At 40.5% G+C, this 27,300-nt stretch overlaps 1 protein-coding gene across 3 annotated transcripts in view; it reads right to left on the minus strand.

Moving 5' to 3' along the window:
* The window catches only part of nedd4l (NEDD4 like E3 ubiquitin protein ligase), a 497,532-nt gene that overhangs the window by 354,487 nt on the left and 115,745 nt on the right, over positions 1-27,300 (minus strand). For 2 of the 3 annotated variants that reach the window (XM_072573770.1, XM_072573760.1), the window contains exon 3: positions 14,339-14,412. The exons of the other annotated variant lie outside the window; for it this stretch is intronic. In XM_072573770.1, the coding sequence (XP_072429871.1) occupies positions 14,339-14,412 (74 nt within the window). The remainder of the gene's footprint in view (positions 1-14,338; positions 14,413-27,300) is intronic. 3 annotated transcript variants of the gene reach the window in all.

Below are 27,300 nucleotides of genomic sequence, written 5' to 3' on the forward strand. Positions count from 1 at the left end.
ATCACAGTCTTGGTTCAAACATAGAGTGAAGTGCTGAATTCATTTGAGTGATTGCCCATGAAACCACTGCTTTATGTGACCAAACGTGACAGTAATTAGCCAAAATAAAACTGAAGTCCATGGGAACTGGGAGTTACGTTGAGCACAGGAAGCTAGTTATGGCTGTCAACCAGTCATTTCAACCACAAGGCATCTCTGCAGGGGTACTTCAGGGTTGTGTCCTCTGATACAACCCTGTTCAGCTGCTTCATCAATGACGATGCTTCCATCATAAGGTCAGAAATGGGATATTTACTGATGACTGCACAAGGTTCAGCACGGTTCACAACTCCTCAAACACTGCCGTAGCTCAGACCCTTTACATACTGCAAACCATGAGGACTATCCAATTCAATCGCTTCTTCCTCCACCTTCCCCATATCCTATAGCCCTAAGTGCTATATCCAACTCCTTCGAGAAATTATCCAATAGTTTTGGCTCCGACTGCTTTATGGAGGTAGCTGATTCCACCCAGAGTGTGGTGAGCCTTCGAAAAAAATTTCTCCTCATTTCAGCCTAATCCTTAGAATATCCTTCGAATCAAAAGAACTCTATATCAGATAGAGGCCATTCAGGCTATCAACTCAACACTGATCTTCTGAAGGGCATCCCACCTGGACTCCATAACCCGACATTTTCCGTGGCTAGTCCACCTAGCCTGCACATCCCTGCATACTACGGCACAATTTAGCATGGCCGATCAACCTCACCTGCACATCTTTGGACTGTGGGAGGAAACATAAGCAGACACAGGGAGAACGTGCAGACTCCACACAGACAGTCACCCAAGGCGGGAATCAACCCAGGATCCCTGGTGCTGTGAAGCATCAATGCTAACCACTGTTCCATTGTGCCATTCAGAAAGCAATTGAGAGAGAAAAGAATCTAGTTGTTACTGTGGACATATCACTCAAGGTTCACAGCAATCTAGGGAACTTGGTCAAAGCACAGGGTATTCAGTTACATTCATAGATTTATTGTGCAAGTCATTGATGAAGCCGCAAATAAAGTACAGCACTCAGGTTTAGTAGCAACACATTATGGTATCATAGCAACAAGTTTCAGAACAGAGCTAATAAAATCCCTGTTTTGTTTTTCAGACAGACTTAAATGACTAGTTTAATTGGCTCTACATGAGCACATATTTATAACAGGAAATAAACTATGCACATGTAGGAGAAGGCTAGATCCTAGACATTTCTTTTCTTTTTGGACAATAATTAGCTTCTAGCCCAGTGCTTCCCAACTTTATTTCTACTGTGATCGCATTTTGAGGCTTGAAAATTGTGTTAATGCCTCATTGAGAAAGGAACTGGGACAGGAGAGGAAAGCTACAAGAATGGGGTGGTATCTGTCCATCACAGCAAGAGCACAGCTCCACAGTGGCCATTGCTGCCTTGGAACTGAAGTCACTTGGGGTCCCAACCCCCCATTTTGGGAAGCTCTGCTTTTAACTGCATTGCCAGCTCACACGAGTTGACCACACAATTTTTAATGAGTGGCTGCACTGGATTCTTGGCTGTAGTGGTCACACATAACAAAGGCAAAAGTTAGCTTCACTCATGGTCAAAATGATTTACTAGACTGGTTTTGATCATCCAAGAGAATCAGAGAAGAACTTCTAAAGTAACAAAAAGAGAAATTGCTGGAAAAACTTAAGATGTCTGGCAGCATCTGCAGAGAGAAATCAGGGACCCTTCGTTGGAACTTGACCCAAAACGTTAACTGAACTCTCTCTCTCTATATACATGCTGCCAGATCTGCTGAGCTTTTCCAGCAATTTCTGTTTTTGTTTCTGATTTACAGCATCCACAGTTCTTGCAGTTTTTAAAGAACTTCTAAGTATTTCCTTGAGCATTGCTTTGGCATTTTTAAGAATTAATTCAAAGGAGTGGTCATCACTAACAAGGTTAATATTTACTGCCTACCAATAATAATCTTTAACAAAGAATTTATTTGGCTTTTGCAGAGGGCAGTTGAGAGCTATTACAGCGTGTCAGAGATCAGAGAGGCAAAACCGGACTTCCTTCCCTTCGAGATGTTCGTACTTCAGTTGGGTAGTGACAAAAATCCAGCACTTACATTATCACCAATGCTGAAATTAGCTTTACTTCATTCCAAGTGTTTTGCAGCTACTGCGCAATGGGATTTGAACATTTCCCCGAATTGTTTACCTATGTCTTTGGCTCACTTGTCACAATAACATAGCTGCAAAACTACCATTCCCACAGTACAGCAGACCAAAGTAACAATGAATTAGGCATTTTCTCATTCATTACATGAATGCAATGAAGCCTAAGATCAAATAACCAAGGAATAAAAAGGCAAAGATACAGAACACAAATAGTTGAAAGATAATGCAAATTAATTTTGACTGATTTAGTTCTCCTCATGTTACACAGCACCATGGGAATAACATTCCAAGAAATGTGAAAGGCCACATCAACTATCCTGCACCTCTCTAAATCCATCTAATTACTGGGACAGGGTGATATCAATATTACATAAGCTAGTGATGCATTATGTTTGGTATCACTACACTCAATCGATCTGCTATCTAATTCATATAAAGCTCATGCACCATTGCTGTAAAAATGCATCAGCCATTAAAGTATTTCTCAGACAAATTAAAAGCACAATGGATACTACTCTTCCATTTCATTATAATATAATTGTCTTTGTAGCAAAATCATAATTATTCAATTAAGAGTCTAACATCACTAACCATTGATAAGGTACACCAATTAATAATCTCAAAGGCACAATACTTCATAAATGTTATACTGCCAAATCAAATAGTATAATAGTTCATATAATCAACAATCTTGCTTCAAGTGAAATACCTAACAAAAAGTCAATAAATGAGAGGGTAACTAAAATGCAATGAAGATAAAATCACAGAAGAATGAGAATATTTAATCCTCTATGACTCTCAATTTTGTTTTCAAAATTCCACCAAGGAGGTGAGAGAGAAGACTCACAAGGATATTATCACGAAGGGAAAATTGTAGCTCTTTCAAGGATTGTATGGGTTAGCATGTTTTAACCGCAGAATATATTAAGTCCAACAAAAAAAGAAACACTACTAGACTGGGTTCTTGTTAATAAGACAGACCATGTTGATCAAATGACAGCAAGAGAACATTTGGGATTGTGGTAATTGTATCACAGGGTCTAAGATGATAGTGGAAAATGACAGAGGTCAATCCAGAGTGACAGCAATCAACTAGTGAAGAACAGACATAAAGAGGGAAGATAACAGTTAGACTCAAATCAAAGACTGGTGTGGGGAAAAGGCAATGGTTCAACGGGTACGAGATCTCAAAAGTGAAATGTAGGAAAACAAATCCAGAGGTCCCTTGATGTTATTGGAGATAGAAATGAAGTTGGAGAAGAAAATGTGTGCCATTGATAGATGTCAGGAAGTACTGCTATAAAGCAGTGGTTGACCACCCGCCACCGCGCCCCCCTCCTTCCACCCCCCCCCCCCACCCCGCACCCCAGTGAAAACCAAAACACCCAGAGAGGACCTCCTGACCCTATAATCTGTTAAAATAAGTGAGTAGGGGTGTAACCCATTTTTCTGCAACTTCTAGTGATTCAATAAAAGAAATCTCTGATACTTACTTTACAATCAACAATTAGCAATTTATTTATCCAACTCTAACAGTGAACAAATTAACAAAACTATTAACAAACCAAGTAAATCCCTTCCAACTACTATTTCCAAATAATGCAATATTCCAATGGTATACTGTTCCAATAAATACAACTCCCACCCATAACAAAAAAAAATTTAGTCTCTCAAAAGTACAGCCAGGCTGCATGTCTTCCAGAATGTTCTGTGCCTCCTCCATTGTCCTTCTGTCATTAGATGCTTTCTTTATTGCTCTTCTGTCAGGAATGTCTTTCCAGTCATTGGTACCATTATTATTTCAATAATGCTTTCTCTAATACATAGATAATTGTGAGTCAATTTCCCGCTCTTGTGAGTGGAGGACTCTTAGCTCTGGGATCATGGTCCAACTGCTCCTTCTTTTATACCCTTGGAGACATAATATTTCTTACATAGGATTGTTCCTATGCTTTCAAAGCCATCAGATTTAAATTTAATAGGCTTTTGCTATCTAAGTGCCTGGTTCAAATTGATTGGCTAAATTCAAAACCTGTTGTTTCGGGAGAAAATGCTACTTGGCCTGCTAACTATATGGCATTTCGAAACAAATGTTTTTGTTCAAGTGCTCTCTGTTCCTGCAAACTTTAAAGACATAAATTGTACCTCTAAGCACCAAAAAAAGCACCATCCTTTGAAGGGACCACACAATGTTTTCCACCCGCCCCAACTTTTACAATTTTACAAACACCAAATTCTTACTTTCTGTCTCCCAATCTACAATTACTCTACCCAACTTTGCAATAGTATGTACAAATGAAAACCAAGCTAAATAAAGGTGGTACAGAAGGGAGGTAATAAAGCAAATAGAGACTCAGAAAAGACTGCCACTTAATAAAATGGGAAATCTCAGCAGTAAAAGGGTGGTAAAAAAATGAAGAGTAGGGCTGATTAGGAATCAAAATGAGAAGGTCACAGGTTCAGCTGAGGTGCTAAATCAACACTCTGCATCAGTCTTCATCTTCAAGGCTGATGCTGCCCACACCATGGTGACAGAGAGAAGGAAACTGAAGTCACTAGAATTAATAATAAAATTGATAAAATGGTGGTATTGGATAAATGTTGGAACTTAAAGTTGATAGGGCACTTGGGACGAGGTGAAATGCATCCAAGAATATTGAAGAAAATGGAGAGTGAAAACTGCAGAAGCACTGGTTATACATGTAACTCTTTGCTAGATTCATGGGTTAGTGCCAGATGAGTGGAGAATTGTACATAATTAGCTGTTATTTGAAAAAAGATTGCCAAAATGTGACCTGCAATTACAGACCAGTCAGGTTAACTGAAGTGGTGGGGAAACAGTTCTAAGATGGCAACAGTGGCGGGGTAGACAGTGTCTGGGCTCCTGTGCCTAGAGCATGCATGGCTGGATTTGGTGGCGACTTCTGGCCCTGCATGCCGGCAGCATGGCAGCAGTACTGTCTTTTCCTGAACTTTGGAGCCAGAAATTGTACCAAGATGGACTTTGTCTTAATTTTTAAAAAAATTTTCTCATAGCTATGCTTTTGGTTAATAAATATAGGCACTGTGGTATGGTGACTTACATACTTTTTTTAATAAGAATTACAAGTGACAATAAGTTACTATTTTTCTACTTTAAACTTCTGGAAACAATTAGTCAGACTGAAATTAATTGCCACGTGTAAAAACAGGCATTATTTTATAACAGTCAGCATGAATTTGTTAAGAGAAAATAATTTCAAACAAACTTGGCGGGATTCTTCGATAGACAACAGAATTAATGACAGCATTGTTGCACATGAACTTCAAAAGGCATTCAAATCAGGGTCACACAACAGACTTGTGGTGAATAGTGAGAAGACTTTGAATAATAGGGGTTAGAGTAACATGTATACAAAAATGGCTAAGTGGTAAGAAATACAGAGTAATAGTTAATAGGTATTTTTCAGGCTGGTGGATTTCTATAGCTGAGTTTACCAGGGGTCAGGAATGGGACCATTGCTTATCTCAATACACGACGATCTTGATCATCAATGTGCAAGGGACAATTTCTAAGATTGCAAATAAATATAAATGTAAGAGCTTTGTAAACTGTGAAGCGGTCACAGTAAAACTCCAAAAGGATATTGATGCATTGGTGGTGTGAGGAGATAGGTGGCAGATGAAGTTCAATGTGAATAAGTGAGGTCATACATTTTGGTACAAAGAGCATGGTGAGACAGTGCCAAATAAAGGACACTATTCTAATGGGTATGCAGGAGTGGAGAAATCTTGATGCCCATGTACACAAGCCATTAAAGATGGCAGAACAGGAAGATCGAGCCAGTGGGCTTCACCAACAGGGACAAAGAATAGGGAAGCTTAACCTATTTGGACACTGGTTAGACCTCAGCAAATAGTACTAAGTTGAGTTCTGGGTGCCACACTTTAGGAAGGATTCAAATGAATTGCAAAGAGTAAAGGCGTTTACGAAGATGGTCCCAGGGTGAGAAACGTCAGTTCAGAGGACAGACTGGAGAAGTTGGGACCATTTTCTTTAGAGCTGAAGCATCAGGCAAGATTTGATGCAAGCTGTCAAAATCATAAGGTGTTTGGTCAGAATAGGTAAGGAGAAACTGCTCCTATTCACAAAAAAAATGTTCAAGAACAAGACAGTTTTCAAGTCATCTGCTAAAGGAGAACAAAAAAAAAGTCACACAGTGGTATTATGGTGGAGGGAAGATCAATGATGAAGTAGCTGAAGATGAGTGGGCTGAGGACATTACCATGAGGAACTCGTGCAGCGGTGTCCTGGACTGAGATGACTTACCAATGACCACAACCATCTTCCTAAGTGCCAGATATGACTAGGTATGACTCAAGCTAGTAGAGAGTTCTCCCCGATTTCCATGCACTTCAGTGCAGCTTCTTCAATCACAGATGCTATCTTTTTCACTATTCACTTGTGGGACATGGACATCGCTGACTGGCCAGCATTTACTGCCTATCCCAAGTTGCTCTTGAGAATGTGGTGTTGAGCTGCATCTTGAACCACTACAATCCATGTACTCTAGTTGATCCACAATGTCATGAGGGAGGGAATTTGCAGGATTTTGACCCAGTGACAGTGAAGGAACTGCAATACACTTCCAAGTCAGGATGGGTAAGTGGCTTGGGGGGGAACTTGCAGGTGGTGGTGTTCCTATGTATCTGCTGCTCTTGCCCTTCTAAATGGAAATCTAAGTGGTCATGGGTTTGGAAGGTGCTACCCATGCTTCACAATTTTGTAAAGCACTACCAGGTTGCCATTCAGCCTCTGACATTCAAGTCAAATCAAACCAAACCAATCTCTCCAACCTCCTGTCATTGTTAAAACTATCCAAACCAGTCAATATCATTGTAAATCTTTTCAAAACCTTCTCCAATGCCTCCGCATCCTTCTGGTGACCAGAATAGCACAATATTCCAAATGTGGCCCAACTGAAGTTCTGTACGGCTACATGACTTGCCAACTGTTTATACTCTATGCCCTCCCCAAGGTAGGCAAGCATACAATATGCCTTCTTGACCACCTTATCTACTTGTGTTGTTACTTTCATGGAACTGTGAAGCTGTATGCCCAGATCCCTCTGTATGTTGACACTACTAAGAGTTCTGTCATTTACTGTATACCTCTCTCCTGCATTAGACCTTCCAAAATGCATCACTGTACATTTGTCCAGATTAAACTCCATCTACCATTTCCCACCCTCTATGCAGAGCACCACTGGTCACAGATTTCTAGTCAGAAAAACATCTCTACACTGCAACAGTCTGCTCCATATGGCAGATCCCATGTGATTTCACCTTCTATGTCAGCTGCTCAAGCACCTTGTCAAAGGCCTTGCTAAAGTCCATGTACAAAACATCTACCACCTTGCCCTCAATCATCCTTGGCACTGCCTCAAAAAACAAACAAGTTCGAGAGACACAATCTTCCCCACACAAAACCAATGTTGCTAATTGCAAATAAGTCCATATATTTCCAAATGTGAGTGAATCATGTTACTAAGAATCTTCACAAATAATTTCCCTGCAACTGATGTATGGCTCACCAGCCTGTTGTTTCCCTTATTATCTCTGTTTCCCTTCTTATATAATGGGAAAACATTGGCTACTTTCCAGTCCTCTGGAACCTCTCCTGTGACTAAAGAGAATACAAAGATTTGGTACAAGGCTCCAGCAATTTTCTCAGCATTCTGGAGTAGATCCCATCAGGTCCTGGGAAATTGTTTGGATTAATTATTTTCAAAACATCCAACACCTCTTTTTTTTTATATTGACATGCCCTAGAATATCAACATACCCCTCCTGAGACTCCTCATCCATAATCTTCTTCTTCTTCATGAATACCAATGCAAAATATTTGTTAAGGACCTCACCCACTTCCTCTGGCTCCATGCTATTCCCTCCTTGGTCCTTGACCTAATCTTGGACTTTGGTCCTTGGACCTAACCTTTTTCTAGCTATGTTCTTGCTCCTTATACATGCCTTAGAATTTTCCTTATTCCTGTTTTCCAAAGACATTTCATGTCCCCTTTTAGCCTTCCTGATTCCTTGTTTGAATTTTTCCCTGCTATCTTTGTATTCTTCAAGCGTTCTGTCTGTCTTTGATTTCCTAAACCTATGCTTCCTTTTCCTTTTTCATAGAATCAAAGAACCCCTTAAGTATGGAAGCAAGTCATTTGGCCTACAATGTCCACACCAACCTTCAAAAGACCATCCCGTAGCCTTGCATTTCCCAACATTAATCCAATAACCTACACATTCCTGGACACTACAGACAATTTCCCATGGTCAATCCACCCAGCCTGCGTATCTTTGGACTGTGAGAGAAAACCCAAGCATGCAAAAGAAACCCACGGGAGAATGTGCAAACTCCACACAGAGTCGCCAGAGGGAGAAGTCTAACCCGGGTTCCTGGCACGGTGGAACAGCAGTGCTAACCACTGAGCCACTGTGCCACTCCCTTGACTCAGCTCACAACTGATCTCCAAACTTCCCAACTCTTGTCATCTTTATCCTTCATTTTCACAGGAACATGCCGGTCCTGAACTCTAATGAACTGGCCTTTAAAAGATTCCTACATGCCAGATATGGATTTATCCTTACGCAGTCCCCCAAAATCTACATTCCTCAGTTCCTACCTAATATTGTATAATTTAGGTACTTTGAACCAAGGACTACTCTATCCTTATCTCGAAGTAACTTAAAACTTACAGAATTATGGTCACTGTTCCCGAAATGCTGTCTGACTGAAACGTCGATCGCCTGACCAGGCTCATTCCCCAACATCAGGTCAAGTATGGTCCATTCCTTAGTTCAATTATTTACATATTGTTTCGAAGAAACCACCCTGGACACACCGAACAAATTCTTCCTCATCCAAGCCCCTGGCGAGTCCCAGTCAATATAGGGGAAGTAAAAATCACCCACAACAACAATCCATTGTTGCTTTTACATTTTTCCATATATTTGTTCTTCTATCACCTGCTGGTTGTGGAGAGTTCTGTCATACAAACCCAAAGTGGCTGCACCCTTTCTATTCCAGAGCTCGGTGGCACAGTGGTTAGCACTGTTGCCTCACAGCGCCAGAGATCCGGGTTCAATTCCCGCTTCAGGTGACTAACTGTGTAGAGTTTGCATGTTCTCCCCGTGTCTGCGTGGGTTTCCTCCGGGTGCTCCGGTTTCCTCCCACAGTCCAAAGATGTGCAGGTCAGGTGAATTGGCCATGCTAAATTGCCCGTAGTGTTAGGTAAGGGGTAAATGTAGGGGTATGGGTGGGTTGCGCTTCGGCGGGGCGGTGTGGACTTGTTGGGCCGAAGGGCCTGTTTCCACACTAAGTAATCTAATCTAATCTAATCTCTACTAATATGACCTTGTTGGATGAACCCTCCAAGGTGTCTTCCCTCAGTACATTGATAATATTCTCCTTTAAATCAGGAAGACAACTCCCCCTTTTTTAAAAAATATCCCTCTCTATCTCATCTGTTCCCATCTAAATCCTGTCCTTCTCTCTCTCAACCTGAAAGCATAGACCTGTAGTAGCCTATAGCCTGGATTGGTCCACTCAATATTTGGATCTCTCAAATGCCAGAGTGCCCAAAATTCAAATTCATTGGAGAGTAGACCAAGATTTGGAATACTTAAAGTAAAGGCACAGATTATACAAAACATATACCTAAACCGGTTAGAACACAGAAGGCCAAAACAAGGACTCAGAACCTCCAAACTACAAAGCTAAAACCAATAAATCCTGAAAACTGGATACGGACCACACTAAAACATTCCAACAGCTTCCAAATCCAGTTTCCAAAGGCTAGACAACCATCACAACTGACTTCAAGTAGCTTCTGCATTAATAAGATCAATCTAGTTATGGATAGAATCACTAAATCTACTCCTTCTACTCCTACTACGGACATGTATCCATATCCCCAAAATCTAGACATTCGCAAATCAAAGCCCACCAAATGTCAGACACTGATATGGACACAGTGAAACCAGCTCTCTGACGTGTAATTACTGTCACAAATCACACAACATCCCGTAACTCAAAACCTGGACCTGAATGTTTAAAACTCAGTCCCCGGATCACAGCCCCACAACAAATGTCATGCTGGGGTAAAATCATCACGATATTTCAGAGGGCCAGCATTTGTCTCTTTCTATATTTCTGTATAAACCTTCAATGGTAATTACAAAAACATATGGCACTGAGGGCTGATGGCCAGTGAGTTAACACCTCTATAGAAGTGCTATGTGCTTTTAATGTAGCTGGGCTGTTCATAATAAGGAGTTTAAATCCATGTTTCATTTAAGCACAACTAATCATGCATTGAAGGTAGATTAGCTGAGGAAAAATATGACTGAAATGTCAAGTAAGTGAATTAAATTATTCTTTATCTGATGATTAGCTGTGTACTGCAGAATTAGTGTGCATAATCTCCTAGTTGCACAGTTGGACATTTGAAAGTGATTATTCTAACTCATTGGCCAGCATTCACTTGGAACAGAATTACCGAGGGAAAAGAAAAATGAAATTGGTTGAACGAAACCAAGGAACACTGGACAGCGTTATCTGCTTCCATTTGTGCTACATTAGGTAAAGATGGAAATCCTCAAAATACAACTGCAGACTATTATGTTATTATACAACTGCAATACCCAATAAAGAAATTAGTGAGAATAATAAAGGAGTCTCTGGAATCCAAAACGTAGCCCCCTGAAAATCTCAGGATGAGCGCTCAGGGGAAATAAGTACTTGGATGGTTGAAAACTCTGATGCCACCAGCTTGTGGAGTGAAGCTAGCAAATGGAATTTTAGATCACACAAGCAAATAACAGATTAGAAACCCAAAGTAGCTGAGGTTATACAGTGTTGAAACCGCTTCCACTGATCTAGAATCCCTCACAAGGGGAAACATCCTCCCAGCTGTCACACTGTCAAACTTCCTCAGATTCTGAACTGTTTCAATTAGATCACCTCTCATTCTTCTAAACTGTAATTAATGTAGGCCTATCCTGATCGCCTTTGCTCAAAAGATCCACTTCATAACAAGAATCAGTTGAGTGAATTTTTACTTAATTATATCATAAGTAAGGAGACAAAAAACTCTACACAGTACCAATAAGGCCCTCCTCTACTGTGGTATTTCCCTTTTCCTACATTCTATTCCCTTTGCCAGCTCAACATCCTATTTGCCTTCTCAATCACTTGCTGTGCCTGCATACTACCGTTTTGTGATTCATGAACCAGATATTCTTTTTCTCTTTAAGTAAACATTATACAGACCCCAAAGTGGACAAGCTCACATTTTTCATATGATACTCAACTCATTTACTTAACTTCCTTTATAATCGCTTTGCAGACCTCTTTGCAACCTTGTAGCACAAAGATAAATTTGGCTCCTCGAAACTGCCCAACCCCATTCACGGCTGATCTTCAGAACAATTAAAGCACAGAAGAGACCATTCAGCCTATCATGCTTGTAGTGGTGTTATCCCCTTGGATCAATCTTCTGCCGATCTCTGCATCTTCAGCCCTCATCCCTACACATGGATCTTCTACCTCAGTGCCATTTTCATGCACAAGCCCCACATCCTTAAGAAATTGATAAGTCAGCACTGAATGCACTTGATGACTGAACCCCTTCCACCCACTGACAACTTCTTTTCCTGCCTATCTTTGTGCCATCAGCAAACTTCATTACCTTTTCCTAAGTCCCTTCATCCAAGTTGTAAATGTAAATTGTAAATACTGGAAGCTCACACGACCCCTTGTGATATTCCACCCTGTTATCAACCCAAAAACAACCCATTTACCCCATCTCTCAAATCGCCATCAACTGATTTTTTTTTACGATTTGCTTTTGACTAAGAAAAGTTTCAGTGAGCTTTATCTCAATCTGACTAGTCCCACCATTTTCTTTTTGACTCACTCATTCTTAAAATTTTTACCATCTTCTTTCCAGCCACTAATCCTCAATTGTAGAGGGTGTCTCTCATAAGCTTTTATAATTAGCCATCCTTCTCAGTATATTTCAGAATCATCGAATTGATATTGTGCAGAAGGAGGCCATTTCACCAGCATCAGCTTTACAAACATGTGTCATTAACTAGTGCTGATTTCTTGCCTTTTCTCTATACCCTTGCACACTATTTCTATCCAAATATTCATTCAATGCCTTCTTGAACATCTCAATCGAACCTGGCTCCACCACACATCAAGGCAACAACTTAATGCAAACTTCTGCAATGTTTATGATCACTGTTGCATACAGGCTCCTTTACCATTAATTAATCATGTCTCATTACACAATTCCCCATGTCTAAAACTGCTTTCTGTTTGGCTCAGAAATGTAATTCTCTAAGAAAATATCCTGAATAATCTTCCAGGTTATCTTTACTCATTTGATTCATCCAAACTATAAATGATTAAAAGTGCCCAAAATTATCACATGATCTCTCTTTCGAACCCCTATTTCTTATTTACCAATATACTGTTCCACAGGTATTGCTTCAGTCACGAAGGCCTATAAACAGCACATAGTTCTAATTTATCACTGCCTGCTTAACGTAATAATGTTTTTTTTTATTCTTTGGGTCCTGTTTCTTATTGTACATTTCAATTTAATGTCATTAACATGCTGCACTGTGTGCATCACAGCCATGCTCAACCTTTTGTTATGGCCATTGGCAATGCCCTCTGGACTCCATCTTGGTCCTGCTTCCTAATTTATGCCCCCAGCCTCAGTCCCCCTTGCTTCCCATATTTGTCCTTTCTACAGGGTTTCTTTCTTATCTACTTCTCCTGTTACGATCTCAAACCTCAGGCCTCAGGCCTCATTCTCTCCACCCCGACTCCTACCTCTAGGCTACACATCCCGATCCTCCACTGTCTGCTGGCTCCGCTCCATCATTCTTGCCTCCTGCCTAATTCAAACTGAGATATAGTTTGAATATCTGCTCCATGTAGTGGCAGAGGTTAGTCAGTGAATTGATCATGGACACCAACTAACATCTACAACTAGATGGAGCCTGGCCAATCTAACAGTACTAGACATTTTTCTTTTAATGTTTTTAAATTATTTTAGGTTCCCAATTATTTTGTTTAACCAATCTCTGATTTTAACAATTTTCAGTAGGCTGTACTATACTGCACCTTAAGAGGGCACAGACAACTTTTTTTCCCCCTCTGTTAATGGAAGGTCTACGGAACCGACATCCACTGATAACATACGTTTTTACATTGAATGTCATTATTGTCAGGAACGTAACCCCAACTTGAAGTGAGGACATCATGTACTCTCAAAAATGGTGTTTTAAAAAAAACAATTGTGTGCATCATCATCCAAACAAATTCTGTTTCTTCATTTCTGAACCAAGGTAATCTCACACCCCACTGTACCCATCCTATCTTCTCATAATAGAGCATGCCCACCCTCCCCAATCCAAACACCACCATTTATTTCCCTCCTGTTAATTCATAAAGTACCCTTGGCATGTAGGTTTGGTCATCCTGCTGCCATGACTTGATCTTGACAATCAGAATATATTTACTTCATTGTGTTTTCAATTAACCTGTTTCGTTCCAAATCCAGCATGCATTCTGATCCTTTGAATTCCACACCATGTCCTTATTTGTTGGCACAACTTAACTGAAGTTTCTGTACTTCCTTTCTGGTTATCGCAACCTTTTTGCTATTGTACTCTATTGCCTATGCTTTTTAACCTACTAAATATGCCCTCACAATTCCCTTCTCTCCTCACTTTTTCTCTCTCTCATTTAAAATGAGATGAGTTTACAATCTCATCTGCAGTCAGAGGATAATAATGCGATTCAGCTGCAACTGTCCCAACAGGATAGCTCCATCTTTCTCCCATACTGTTATCAGTGACCCAGAAGGTGAAACTCATATCACCGACATCAATCTTTGATCAACACAATCAACACCCTGATCTTAACATTTCTATCATGAGAAATGCATAATTTCTCATGATAGGACAGTTCCTAAACAGTGATATTTCAGCTTCCTTAGGGATTTTGAAGCATCACTATTCAATGCATTCACTTCTTTATACTCAACCTTTGACAAATCCCATAAAAATAAAGAATCCTGTGAAATCAATGTGTGGTCTACATACCTGGCTCCAAAGATGTCTTTTTTAGCCAGATCAATGCCTGAAATAACCTTGACTCTGAGAACACGGGATTCTTCCTGAAAGCAAAGGACAAAGGAAGAATTTTTAAGAAAACCTCTTTCATTAATGAGCAGCAAAGGTCCCGAGTCAGTTCATAGATGACAGCCTCCTGAACATTCAGTAATTTAAGTATCCATTGTTGGCATTACTGAACTATAAACATTAATAATGCGGAAGTAGATAAATTGTTGATTAAGTAGTCAAACGTTATCAGAGGTTAGCAAGATGGTAGCACTAAACTATGATCAGTCAACCATGATCTTGTTGAATGTTAAAGCAGAATAAAAGCACTGACTGGCATCCTCCTACTCATAATTCATGGGTGTACTTTTGTTTGTGCTGGGTTCAGCTGGGTAGCTGGACTTAGTACCTAAATAATGAAGGCCGAAAATGTAGAAACATAGAAAACAAGAACAGCAGGAGGCCATTCAGCGCTTTAAGCACCCTCCACTATTCAATTAGATCATGTCTGATCTTCCTACTCAGTCCCCTGCACCCACTTCCGCCCCCCCCCCCCCCCAATACCATTTGATTCCTGCAGTTCCAAGAAGCATATCTAACTCCTTGAAAACATCAATCTTTTAGCCTCAACCACTTTCTGTAATGAAAAGTTCCACACTCTGGGTGAAGAAATTTCTCACCTGTCTTAAATGGTCTACCCCATATCCTTAAGACTGTGACCCACACCACCACCACAAAAGTATCAAGATACACAATATACAAATCCAACAACAGTTCAGTCTACAATTCATATTAATGACAAGTGTGCTAAAAGTCAGTGGAGACAACAAAGGGCTATCAAACTTAAAATTATCAATATCTAAAACTTGTATTTCGATGAATAAGGGGTTTCAGATGTAGACAGTTAGTCGAGTGTATCTTAGAATAGTGTAGCCTGTAATTGAAAAAAAAAATAGTGGTCAGTGATTTCCTAGGAGTTAGACCTCTCAGTTGGTGCAACTTCTCCATATATTGCCAAAGGTATTATGCAAGTACAGAAGAGGAAGGACCCAAGGATCTATCCCTGGAGAATGCCAAAATTGAACTGTTTGACAACAGAAAGCAAAAACAAAGCTGGACCTTCTCATTCTCCAACTGACCACTCCTGTGGGCTGGAAATTAGAGAAATGGGTTGTGTGTGCAGGATGGTGTGGTCAATCTTACTGCAGAAAGAGGATATTATCTGTTACTTTGGATATACCTGTTGAGATAGAGACCTGATTTAAGAGATTCAAACATAGCTTTCTTCTTAATTAATTTATGAAATATGATCATTTCTGGCTAGCCCCTCCATAGTTATCCTGTGGAGAAGGCATGGTGACCATTAGGCAGTACAATATAATGAAGCTAACAAACAAAGCTTATAAATGCATCTGATGACATCTGAGCTGGCCTCAGCAGATTTCATAGAAGAATGGGGGAGAAGTAATCAAGGCTTTTCTCATCTCCCAACTCAGTACATGGCTAGTATTTTGGGGAAGGAAGAGGACTCACTCCTTATCTTATAGTTCTCACTCATACTCAGTCCCCCACTCACCCACTTTACGCAGAGACAAACACACATCTCATATTACATCTCATCTCATATTGCCTGACAAACCTGTTGGAATTTTTTGAAGAGGTAACAAGTAGGTTAGACCAGGGAAACCCAGTGGATGTGGTCTATCTAGACTTTCAAAAGGCCTTTGAGAAGGTGCCACACGGGAGGCTGCTGAGCAAGGTGAGGGCCCATGGTGTTCGAGGTGAGCTGCTGGGATGGATTGAGGATTGGCTGTCTAACAGAAGGCAGAGAGTTGGGATAAAAGGTTCTTTTTCAGAATGGCAGCCGGTGACGAGCGGTGTCCCGCAGGGTTCGGTGCTGGGGCCACAGCTGTTCGCATTATATATTAATGATTTGGATGAGGGAACCGGGGGCATTCTAGCGAAGTTTGCCGATGATACGAAGTTAGGTGGACAGGCAGGTAGTACTGAGGAAGTGGGGAAGCTACAGAAGGATCTAGACAAGTTGGGAGAGTGGTCCAGGAAATGGCTGATGGAATTTAACGTGAGCAAGTGCGAGGTCTTGCACTTTGGCAAAAAGAATAAAAGCATGGACTACTTTCTAAATGGTGAGAAAATTAATAAAGCCAAAGCACAAAGGGATCTGGGAGTGCTAGTCGAGGATTCTCGAAAGGTAAACATGCAGGTTGAGTCTGTGATTAAGAAAGCGAATGCAATGTTGTCTCTTATCTCAAGAGGGTTGGAATATAAAAGCAGAGATGTACTACTAAGACTTTATAAAGCTCTGGTTAGGCCCCATTTGGAGTACTGTGTCCAGGTTTGGTCCCCACACCTCAGGAAGGACATACTGGCACTGGAACGTGTCCAGCGGAGATTCACACGGATGATCCCTGGAATGACAGGTCTAGCATATGAGGAACGGCTGAGGATACTGGGATTGTATTCGTTGGAGTTTAGAAGATTAAGGGGAGACTTAATAGAGACGTACAAAATAATACATGGCTTGGAAAAGGTGGATGCTAGGAAATTGTTTCCGTTAGACGAGGAGACTAGGACCCGTGGACACAGCCTTAGAATTAGAGGGGGTCATTTCAGAACAGAAATGTGGAGACATTTCTTCAGCCAGAGAGTGGTGGGCCTGTGGAATTCATTGCCACGGAGTGCAGTGGAAGCCGGGACGCTAAATGTCTTCAAGGCCGAGATTGATAGATTCTTGTTGTCTAGAGGAATTAAGGGCTACGGGGAGAACGCTGGTAAGTGGAGCCGAAATGCGCATCAGCCATGATTGAATGGCGGAGTGGACTCGATGGGCCGAATGGCCTTACTTCCACTCCTATGTCTTATGGTCTTATACTTGCTCACAATGTAGGGAAATTCATGATTAGTTTAGTTTACAGTATAGGAATCAATTAACCTAATATTTTGTTTAATTAGAACCAATGCAGGACTTGACTTACATTAAGCAGTTGTATTACTTAACAGAGGAGTGCACTATAGGGTTTTAAGCAGAGTAAATGACAAACTCGGTTACAGTTGAATGAGCAAACTACATTGTTTCACATATGTTAAGCCATTATCAGCAAAGGAAAGAAAGGCAACCGCTGTGTTCTAGGCTTTAATTTGTAGTGTTTTATTTAGAAAAGCACATTTTTGCTACATGTATTTACAGTTAATCAGCCTGGATTGAGTCCCCGACTGTGCACTCAAATCCTGTGTGGACCAGCTGACGGAAGTATTTAACCTCTCCTTACAATGACATGAAGTCCTGTTTCAAGAAGATCACCATCATCCCGGTGCCAAAGGAAAATCATGCAGAGTACCTCAACGACTACTGCCCAATGGCTCTGACCTCCATAATTATTAAGTGCTTCGAGATTAGTCATGGCTCACATCAACCTCTACCTATCCTATTGTCTTGATCCTTCTCAATTCACCCACTGGCGCAAAAAGTCCACAGCAGATGCCATCTCCTTGTCCCTACAATCATTTCTGGAACATCTGGATAACAAAGATCCCTACGTCAGGCTCCTGCTTACTGACTCAGATTCCACCTTCAATACCATAATTCCAAACATACCATAATCTCTAAACTCAGAAGTAGGTCTCATCTCGTCCCACTGCAACCGGATCTTCGATTTTCTGACCCATTGACTGCAATCAGTAAATGTGGGTGACAACACCTTTTCCACCATAATTCTCAACACCAGTGCCCCACAAGGCTGCATACTCAGTTCCCATATATACTAGCGACTGTGGGGCCAAATTGCATCCCAACTCTATTTACCAGTTTGATGACAAAATCACTGTTATAGGGTGAAACCCAAACAATGATGAAACAGAATGCAGGAAAGAGACCGAGTGCTTAATGCTATGGTGTAAAGACAGCAATCTCTCCAGGAACGAGAGCAAAATAAAGGAGCTGATCATTGATTTCAGGAGGTGTAGTGGAAGGCATGCTTCTGACTGCTTCAATGGTGCTGAAGTGGAAATGGCCAAGTTCCAGAGAGTGATGATCATCAACAATCTGTCCTGGTCCACCTACATCAACGCAAATGGTCAAGAAAGCACAACAACGGCTCTACTTTCTCAGGAGGCTAAAGAAACTAGGCACGTGCACAAAGAATTTTAATTTTTATAGATGCACTATAGCAAGCATTCTGCCTGAACGCCCACACTGGTTTGGCAGCTGCTCTTCCCAAGACCACAAGCTACTACAGAAAGTAGTGAACAAAGTTCAGTCCATCATGCAAACCAGCCTTCCTTTCCCCATTGACTCCATCTATATTTCCAACTGCCTCAGAAAAGCAACCAACATATTTTGACCTTTCCCACCCTGGTTATACTCTTCCAATCTGTTCCATCAGGTAGGAGATACAAAAGTTTGAATAGATGTCTGAACAGATTCAAGAACAGCTTTCTCCTTGCATTATCGTAATGCACTTTGTGTAGTATGATCTGCCTGTACTGCACTCAAAACAACACTTGTAACTGTATGTTGGTACGTGTGACAATAATAAATCAAATCAGTTGATTTTAACCAAAATGCGTCACTAATTTTGTAAACAGCGCAATTCTTCTAAACTTGTCACTCAAATTATATATTCATTTAATGTTTAAAAATGTGCTGCTCGCTTATCTTTTTACAATGTTAGTTTTGCACTTGCAATTGGTACTCACTTTGTATAACTGTTAAATAATGCTTACTTAATGATTTTGCATGTAAGGTTCATGTCACAGATTTTTAAGCAACTTTTTCCACTCTTCTTATTTTCAAGAAACTGATTCGAAGCACACAGCTAACATATCCAGCAGATTGCATCGGAAACAGTCATTTATGGGTGCTTAATGCGACAAAATGTTTCCATCAGTTAAGCAAGATTTAAAATAACAAACTCGAGGTTTAATTCACAAGTACATGGCAGCCTACAGCCCCCTAGTCTAAACGACCGGACAAAAAAAAAGTCAAAATATTCTCTTATTTTCTTAGTATGCCATAAAATTCAATCAAATGATAGATAAAGTTATCATGTGCAGGAACAACCCTACATGCAAATGGTCTTTCAAGATTTCAATCTGTAGATAATGGGAGGTAATGTCAGTAGACAACCATTAATTTCTAAAGAAATCAGGCATGAATGAGCAATCCAATTCAAGATGTGATCGTGAATATGTACATATCAAGAATGTGACCGCGCTTCGCACACTCCAATCAGGGTTCAGAGATGACTCTGATAAAGCCACAGTTTGGGTTTGGAAAGGGTTAATAAGACCAACTTTTCACTATTTGCATGTGCAGAAAGGATAAAGAAAATACAGCACCCTAACCAACTGAGGGTCAGTATTCCATTGTTAACTACCTGAGTCCATTGGCTAAGTGTAATGTCTGTTTTGATAACTTCCAAAATTTGTGAATCCAGCCAAAACAAACTTGTACCTGGAGTGGTCTGATTTTGAATTCGACCCTAGGTCTAACAGTCATAGTTAAATTAAATTTCTACAAGCACTTCCACTTGTATTTATGTTGAATACAGTCTCCAGAGTCAGATGGAGATATTTAGCAAGCAACATGTGGGCAACTCATGAACATTGATGCCACCAGTGTTGAGGATTATGGTGGAGGAGGTGCTGACACCTATTTTTACTGATTGAGGTCTATGCATCATCCAGTTACAGAGGAGGGAAGCCGTAACCTAGGCATCAACCTGCCAATGAAAAGACGATCAATGTGCCATAGGGCAGTGGATGGATCAGTTATGTAACAGAATCACTCAAGTATGAACATGAGGGAGGAAAGTAGTGGGGGAGAACCAGGAAAAAAACAAAATATGGCAATAAGAGAGTGGCTCAAGATGATCAAAAGCTTCAGATGTTTTCACAGTTAACAAAAAATCCGAAGGTACACCATTGGCATCTTAAAAGTCGAACCGTAGTTGATGTGCTGGATTTCTTGTTCCATCAGAAGGCAGAAGGAAGTGATGTCAGAAAAAATGCAGGTGCTGAGGAATACAAAACAAGAGCAATCGGTGAAAAGAAGTAAACTCTTAAATTCAGGGGTCAGCTGCTGACTTCAATGATTGAAAGTATGGAAGTGAAACCCACAAGAGACACAATACTAAGAAGGTAACCAGAAACATCTGAAGAAGAATTCACATGGAAGGAGGTATCCAGAAAGGACAGAAGCAAAACCAGAGCAGGAAGGGCACATTCGTTACAGAAGACAACCCACCTTTACCCACCAAGACCGTAATGGTCAAAAACGGAGGATTTTGGGGTAACAAAGGAGTAAAGAACAGGCATTTTAAAGGTCTACTGCATGTGTTCCAAAGAGAAAAGGATACAAGAACCGGAGTGAAAAGGCAGTGAAGGGCCTAGTACAGGAATGTGGAATTGGTGGAGATACTAGTATATTTTTGGCAGACTGATGGGCTGAAGTGCCTCTTCTAATCTGTATGATTTTATGTTCACAGAACCATCTAGTTTTAAAAACCCATACCAACACAGCAACTTTGAAGGAGCTGACAGCATAAAGCTTCAATATGGCTTCAAGATTTGCAAGTGAAGTTCATTCAGGGCCAAGATATCAATGAAATTGTCCAGAGACTTTTAGCTGGTTTTGACTTGGATCACAAGCCAACAAAAAGAGCACTCAATCCATTAACAGAATCTAAGAAGGCAGTGTAGGGAAAAAGTCCACTGGACAGATGGATTGCCAAGATGGAGCATTTGATTCATCAGTTACTCAGGCAACAAATTCAAATACCTCATAGAAAGTTTCAGAGAATACAAAGCAAGGTGAGAATTCCTACTGCACTGCAATACTCAGAATAAAATTAAAGCAGTTTGAGGAGATAGACATCTGCTTTGTATTTATCTTTACGCTGATAAAACTGCCTCAAAAATAGAAAAATAGATAGCCATCTGTATTCTATTTGGGGGAAAAACACGTCATGAATATTGGTTGGATCATTATTGTTTAAAATTACAATGAATATTTCACTTTGGAAGATAATACCAGAATGAAAAGAAGCAAAATCAGGGAACATAGAGAATAGAGGGATGCAGACCATATACAGGGAGGTGGAATCAATTTTGAATGGAAACAGTCAGCATAGACATGGTGAGCTGAAAGGTGCTGTACTGTTCTAAGTTTGATGTTCTAGACTAAAACAAAATCATATACATTGAAAATACACTCAAGGGTTCTGATATACAAACGCTAAGCTGTTGACAGGTTTAGTTGATGTGCAGCAGTTGGACAACAAAGTTGAAAACTCTGATAAAGTAGTTTAATCTTCGTCAGCAATAAACTTGAAAGAAGGTTGAATATACTTGTGGCAGAAAGGTAAATCCATTTGGAAAAAACCTTTTAATTCTTCATTAAATCTATACTAAATTCAGCTGAAACTACATCAGGTTGCTATTTTGCAATTGTGGTATGGGGTTTGTTAATGGCCACTTAAAGTGCATTACTGATTTACAACACAGACTGAGGTAAGGAATTACGTGACCAAAGTAATCTTCTTGTTGATTCCATAATGACACCACTGTTATAAATTGATTGGAAATTACAGGCTCAAGCAATCTGCTGACTAACAATGATTAGAATTGTACATATCCAACCTACTAACCTCCATCCTACTGTCAAGTGTAACTTTTAAATATGAATTATGAATCAACTGCAACAATTGGTATGGAATTAAAATAAAAATCAAACAATGAATTCCAAATTTCTATCAGTAAGATTCACATGATCAGGAAGGAAATATCACATGCAGAGTGAGACACAGCCCAACTACGTATAATGTTCAAGATATTTGGAGGCAACAAGGGAATTTGATGAATCGTGGAAAGCAGTGCAGTTTTTTTCAGGTTTGTAATGTTTTTTTAATACAATAAGTTGAAGCACAGGATCAGGGACGTAGCACAAAAGTTCACTGGTTAATGATAGCACTATGTGACTTTTAGACATTACTTTCAGACTGAAGTTAAATAGGGAAATATTTACAGGCCACAAACCATAAGGTCAGCATGAAAGTTTTAAAAATCAAATTAACAACAAAGTAATTAAAATAGAGGTGCCGGTACAGGCAATGTGTTGTAACTGCATGATGTGGGAGCTGGTGGAGCCCATTGTGATTCACAGTGACCACATCTGTAGCAAGTGCTAGTTGCTTGAGGAACTCCGGCTCAAGAGTTGATGAGCTGGAGTCTGAGCTTTGAACACTTCAGGGAGGAAGACAGTCAACTCGACGCTGTGTTTCAGGAGGCAGTCACTCCCCTTAGATTAACTACCTAAAATTCAGTCAGTAGTCAAGGACAAATGGATGCAGCTACCAGTGAGGCAGATGGAGGGATCCAGGAGGTACGGCTGAAGATGCCTTAGCTCTTCAGATTGTTCAAATTGGTGTTCAAGTTGATCGTTCAAGTCCGCTTCTGTGTGGATGAGAGTGGGAGCTGTAGGATGTGCAAACTGACCATAGCAATGCCGTACAGGGAGCCATTCAAGAGCGGGGAGAAAAGAGAAAGATGGGAGTTATCAGCGATAGTACAGTCAGGGGAATAGACACTGTTCTCCGTGGCCAGGATTGAGTCTTCAAGATGGTGTTGCCTGCCTGGTGTCCAGGTTCAGGATATGTCACATAGACTGCAAAGGAACTTGGAGTCAGAGGGTAAAGATCCAGTTGTCATGGTCCACGTAGGTACCAACCACAAAAGTAGAAAGATAAAAGGAGTTCTGCTGAGGGAATGCAGCTACGGGCTAAATTTAAAAGATTTGGCACAGGTTCAACAAGATTAAAGAGATAAACATGTGGCTCAAAGATTATTGGGACAGAAACAGGTTAAAATTCATCAGACATTGGCTTCAGTACTGATGAGAATGGAAATGGTTCTAATGGGATGGGCTCCACTTTAATCAGGTTGGGACCAGAGTTTTGGCAAATCGCATAACTAGGGTTGTTGAAAACACTTTAAACTAAGGTTAACATGCAAATTCATTTGGCATTTAGCAAATGCAATGTTAATATTCATTTCAATAAGGCTGGAATAGAAGAATAAAGACACTCTGCTGAGGCCATATAATGCTCTGGTCAATCTGTATTTAGAATACTGTGAGAAGTTAATTAGAGTGAAGAGCAGGTCCTTTAAGTCGCTCTCTTTTATACAGGCTTTATTCAGAACAAGGTAGCTGCAGGGAACATCTCTTTCAAGCAGAATTAGCAGTACACATGACCGAAAAGAACTTGAATCTTGAAAAGTGAAGGATACTACTGTAAGTGAGACAGAATTCGACGATAGCCAAGCTGAGCAGAGAGGGAGAGATACTGTTATGGACCAGACCAAACCACCTCAACATATATTAAGAAAACAGTCTAAATGCTAATGTTTTCTTATTTTAAAGGTAAGTGTAAAGCATTGTGTTCAATTGGTCAAGTTTTAACTACTTGATTTTAATCAAAGTTAAAAATCACACAATACCAGCTGAAAGTCCAACAGGTTTATTTGAAAGCACTAGTTTTCGGAGCACTGCTCCTTCACCAGGTGGCTGTGGAGGTTCTGATCATGCTCACAGAATTTATAGCCAAAGGAGTCCAGTGTCATGGAGATGCAATACAGTAAACAATATTAAATTAAAACTTCCATCTTTTGTAATGGAATATGCTGGTTTCTGTTCTTTGATATGTAAATCCCAGAACCTCTTAAATGACATTCCACCAAGTTAGCTCAGCTTTTTAAGGTGAGGTCTATCTATGTCCCAAGGTTATGTCAGACTGGTAAACTCTCTGTATTGTTTTAGAGTTTTACATGGATTCATGCTGTTTTTGAGCAAAATAAAATGTTCTGCAAAAACAAATTCACCCCATAAGCTTGTGTGCACACTTGCAGAAGCGACAGATTGAGCACGCATGTGGATGTGAGTGCACGTGATAGAGTCTGTGCGTGTGAGTGAGTGAGTGAGTGAGTGAGTGATGTAGTGTCACATGAACCCAAGGCCCCAATTGAGGCCATCCCCATGGGTACCGAAATTCGCCATCAGTTTCTGCTCAGCCGCTCTGCGTTGTTGCCTGTCCCGAAGTCCACCTTGGAGCATGGTCACCCAAGGTCCAAGGCCAAATGTCCCAGACCACTGAGGTGTTCCCCAACTGGGAGGGAACATTCCTGCCTGGTGGTTGTTTTGTGGTGACTATTTATCCATCGTCATAGCATCTGTTCAGTCTTGCCAATGTACCATGCCTCAGGACAACCTTGCCTACAGCATATGAGATAGGCCATATTGATTGAGTCACATGAGTACTCGCCATGTACATGGGAGGTGTCCCCACATGTAATAGTGCTATTCATGTTGATATTCTGACACGTCTTGCAGCGGTTGCTGTGGCAGGGTTGTACAGTTTTGTTGTCCTGGAGGCTAGGCAGTTTGCTACGAATCATGATCTATTTAAGGTTTTTGGTTGTTTAAAGGTGAGAAGAGGAGGCGCAGGGAAGGTCTTGGCAATATGCTCATCCTCACTGATCATGTGTTGCAGGCTGCGAAGAACATTCAGCTCCCAGGAAATAGTGGAACAACAAAGGGTACCTTGCCTGTTGTAGCCTGTGTCTATCTCCTGAGCTGTGGCACATCGGAAGTGGTGGTCAAGGAGTTGAGTATTGTACCCTATTCATATGAGGGCATCCTTTCAAGTGTCCATCACGTTCCTCCTCATCTGAACAGACCATGTGTATGCAGAGGACTTATCCATGGGAGGAGGGGTGCGGCTGTTTTAATATGTTTCGGGTGGAAGCTAAGGGATGTGTAGCATCATGAGGTTATCTGTGAGTTTGCAGTACAGTGAGGTGCTGAGGTGCTGATCCTTCATGGAGATTAATGTGTCCAAGAATAAGACAGGCACTAAAGAGTAGCACGAAAGAGAGACAGATACTAAAGATACTACTTTTTGACCCCACTGCACGATATACTTTCACACATACATACACACACAAACACTCCCACATATTCACACACCCACACAGATCGTCCCTCATAAACAAGCTCTCTCTCATATGCATACATACATCCCCCGCACACACACCAACCCCATCACACTCACACACATATAAACAAGCTTACACACAAACACACAGATATACACACACACACACACACACACAATCACGTGTATTCACATCCACACACTCACATGTACACTCACTCAATCTATCACTCCTACATGCACACACAAGTTTATGGAGTGAATTTGTTTCTGCAGAATTACACTTTATTTTGCTCAAAAACTGCATGAATCCATGTAAAACTCTATTATAATATACACAGGGTTTTTCAGTCTGACAGACATCACATCTATTGTTTAAAAACTTCAGCTACCTTGGGAATGTAATTTAAAAGAAGTTCTGGGACTTACATATTGGTACGACACAGGGTAAACTCTCCTGCTTAATTTAAAACCAGCAACACAAAAAAGATTTATCCTGTGCAGCAATCTGTGAAAATTCGATAGGCCAAGAACTAGTTAAAGTAAAAATTAACAACTTCATTTCTTAAAGTATAACAGAGAATAATTAACTAACAACTATTTACAATTCCCTCCTCTAACCTATTGTCCCTTCTATAATACTAGTCTGATAAAACTCCCAATTATGATTTACAAAACAAAATTTCTTATCTCAAAACCAGACAGCTTTCGTTTTCTCTGAATTCTGGTCTTCTTTTCTTCTTCATTAGGGATTTCTGCTTCACGGGTTACTGATCGATAAAGGTACTTTTAAGAGAGCTATTTTTCAGGCAGTCTTTTCTTTACATGCTGGTAGCTTGGCAGTTCTGATTAGATTAGATTCCCTACAGTGTGGAAACAGGCCCTTCGGCTGAACAAGTCCACACCGACCCTCCGAAGAGTAACCCACCCAGACCCATTTCCCTCTGACTAATGCACCAGCACTATGGGCTATTTAACATGGCCAATCCACCTGACCTGCACATCTTTGGACTGTGGGAGGAAACCGGACCATCCGGAGGAAACCCACGCAGACATGGGGAGAATGTGCAAACTCCACACAGGCAGTCGTCTGCGACTGGAATTGAACCTGGGACCCGGGAGCTGTGAGGCAGCAGTGCTAACCACTGAGTCACTGTGCCGTCTCCTTCCAACTGTTCAATTTTTCCCAGTTTCATACTCTCAAAGCATCCGATCGAGTCATTGGCTTTTAAGATTGTCAATATACTAAATTCAAACTGGATTGCAGTTTGGTATTTTTCAGGGTATAATTTAAACTGATTGCTTGTAACAACAAAGCAGATTCAAATTAGGCCAATCAGCTAATCCAGTTGTTTGATCAAATGTTATATTATGTTTCCTTTCAGAACACTGTCAAGTAGTTCTGTTGCTTTTAACTCTCAAAAGGTACAGTATACCCATGTCTTCATAATAATATCAAACAGAAACCAACATATCCCATTATAAAAGATAAAAGCTTTAATCTAATATCGTTTACTGTATCACATCTCCATGACACTAGAATCATTTGGCTATAAACTCTGCGAGCATGATCTTAACCTCCACAAGCACCTGATGTAGGAGTGGCGCTCAAAAAGCTAGTGCTTCCAAATAAACCTGTTGGACTATAACCTGGTGTTGTGTGATTTTTAACCTTTGTCCACCCCAGTCTACCACCGGCATCTCCAAGTCATGACGTTAAGCAAAACATGCTTTATTTTTACACTACAGCTAAAATACAGACAAAATAAAATTACAATCAAAGAACTGGCTTAACTGTAATTCTATCAAAATGCTAAACAAAATAATCTACATGTTAACTACTACTATTTAACAGTTCGTTTCCATGCTGTACAATTCTATGAGTCTTTGAGTCCCAACATAACAAAATCTGGGGAAAATTGAACACCCATTGCT

This window comes from Chiloscyllium punctatum, chromosome 1 (genome assembly GCF_047496795.1).
Source record: "Chiloscyllium punctatum isolate Juve2018m chromosome 1, sChiPun1.3, whole genome shotgun sequence".
NCBI lineage: Eukaryota > Metazoa > Chordata > Chondrichthyes > Orectolobiformes > Hemiscylliidae > Chiloscyllium > Chiloscyllium punctatum.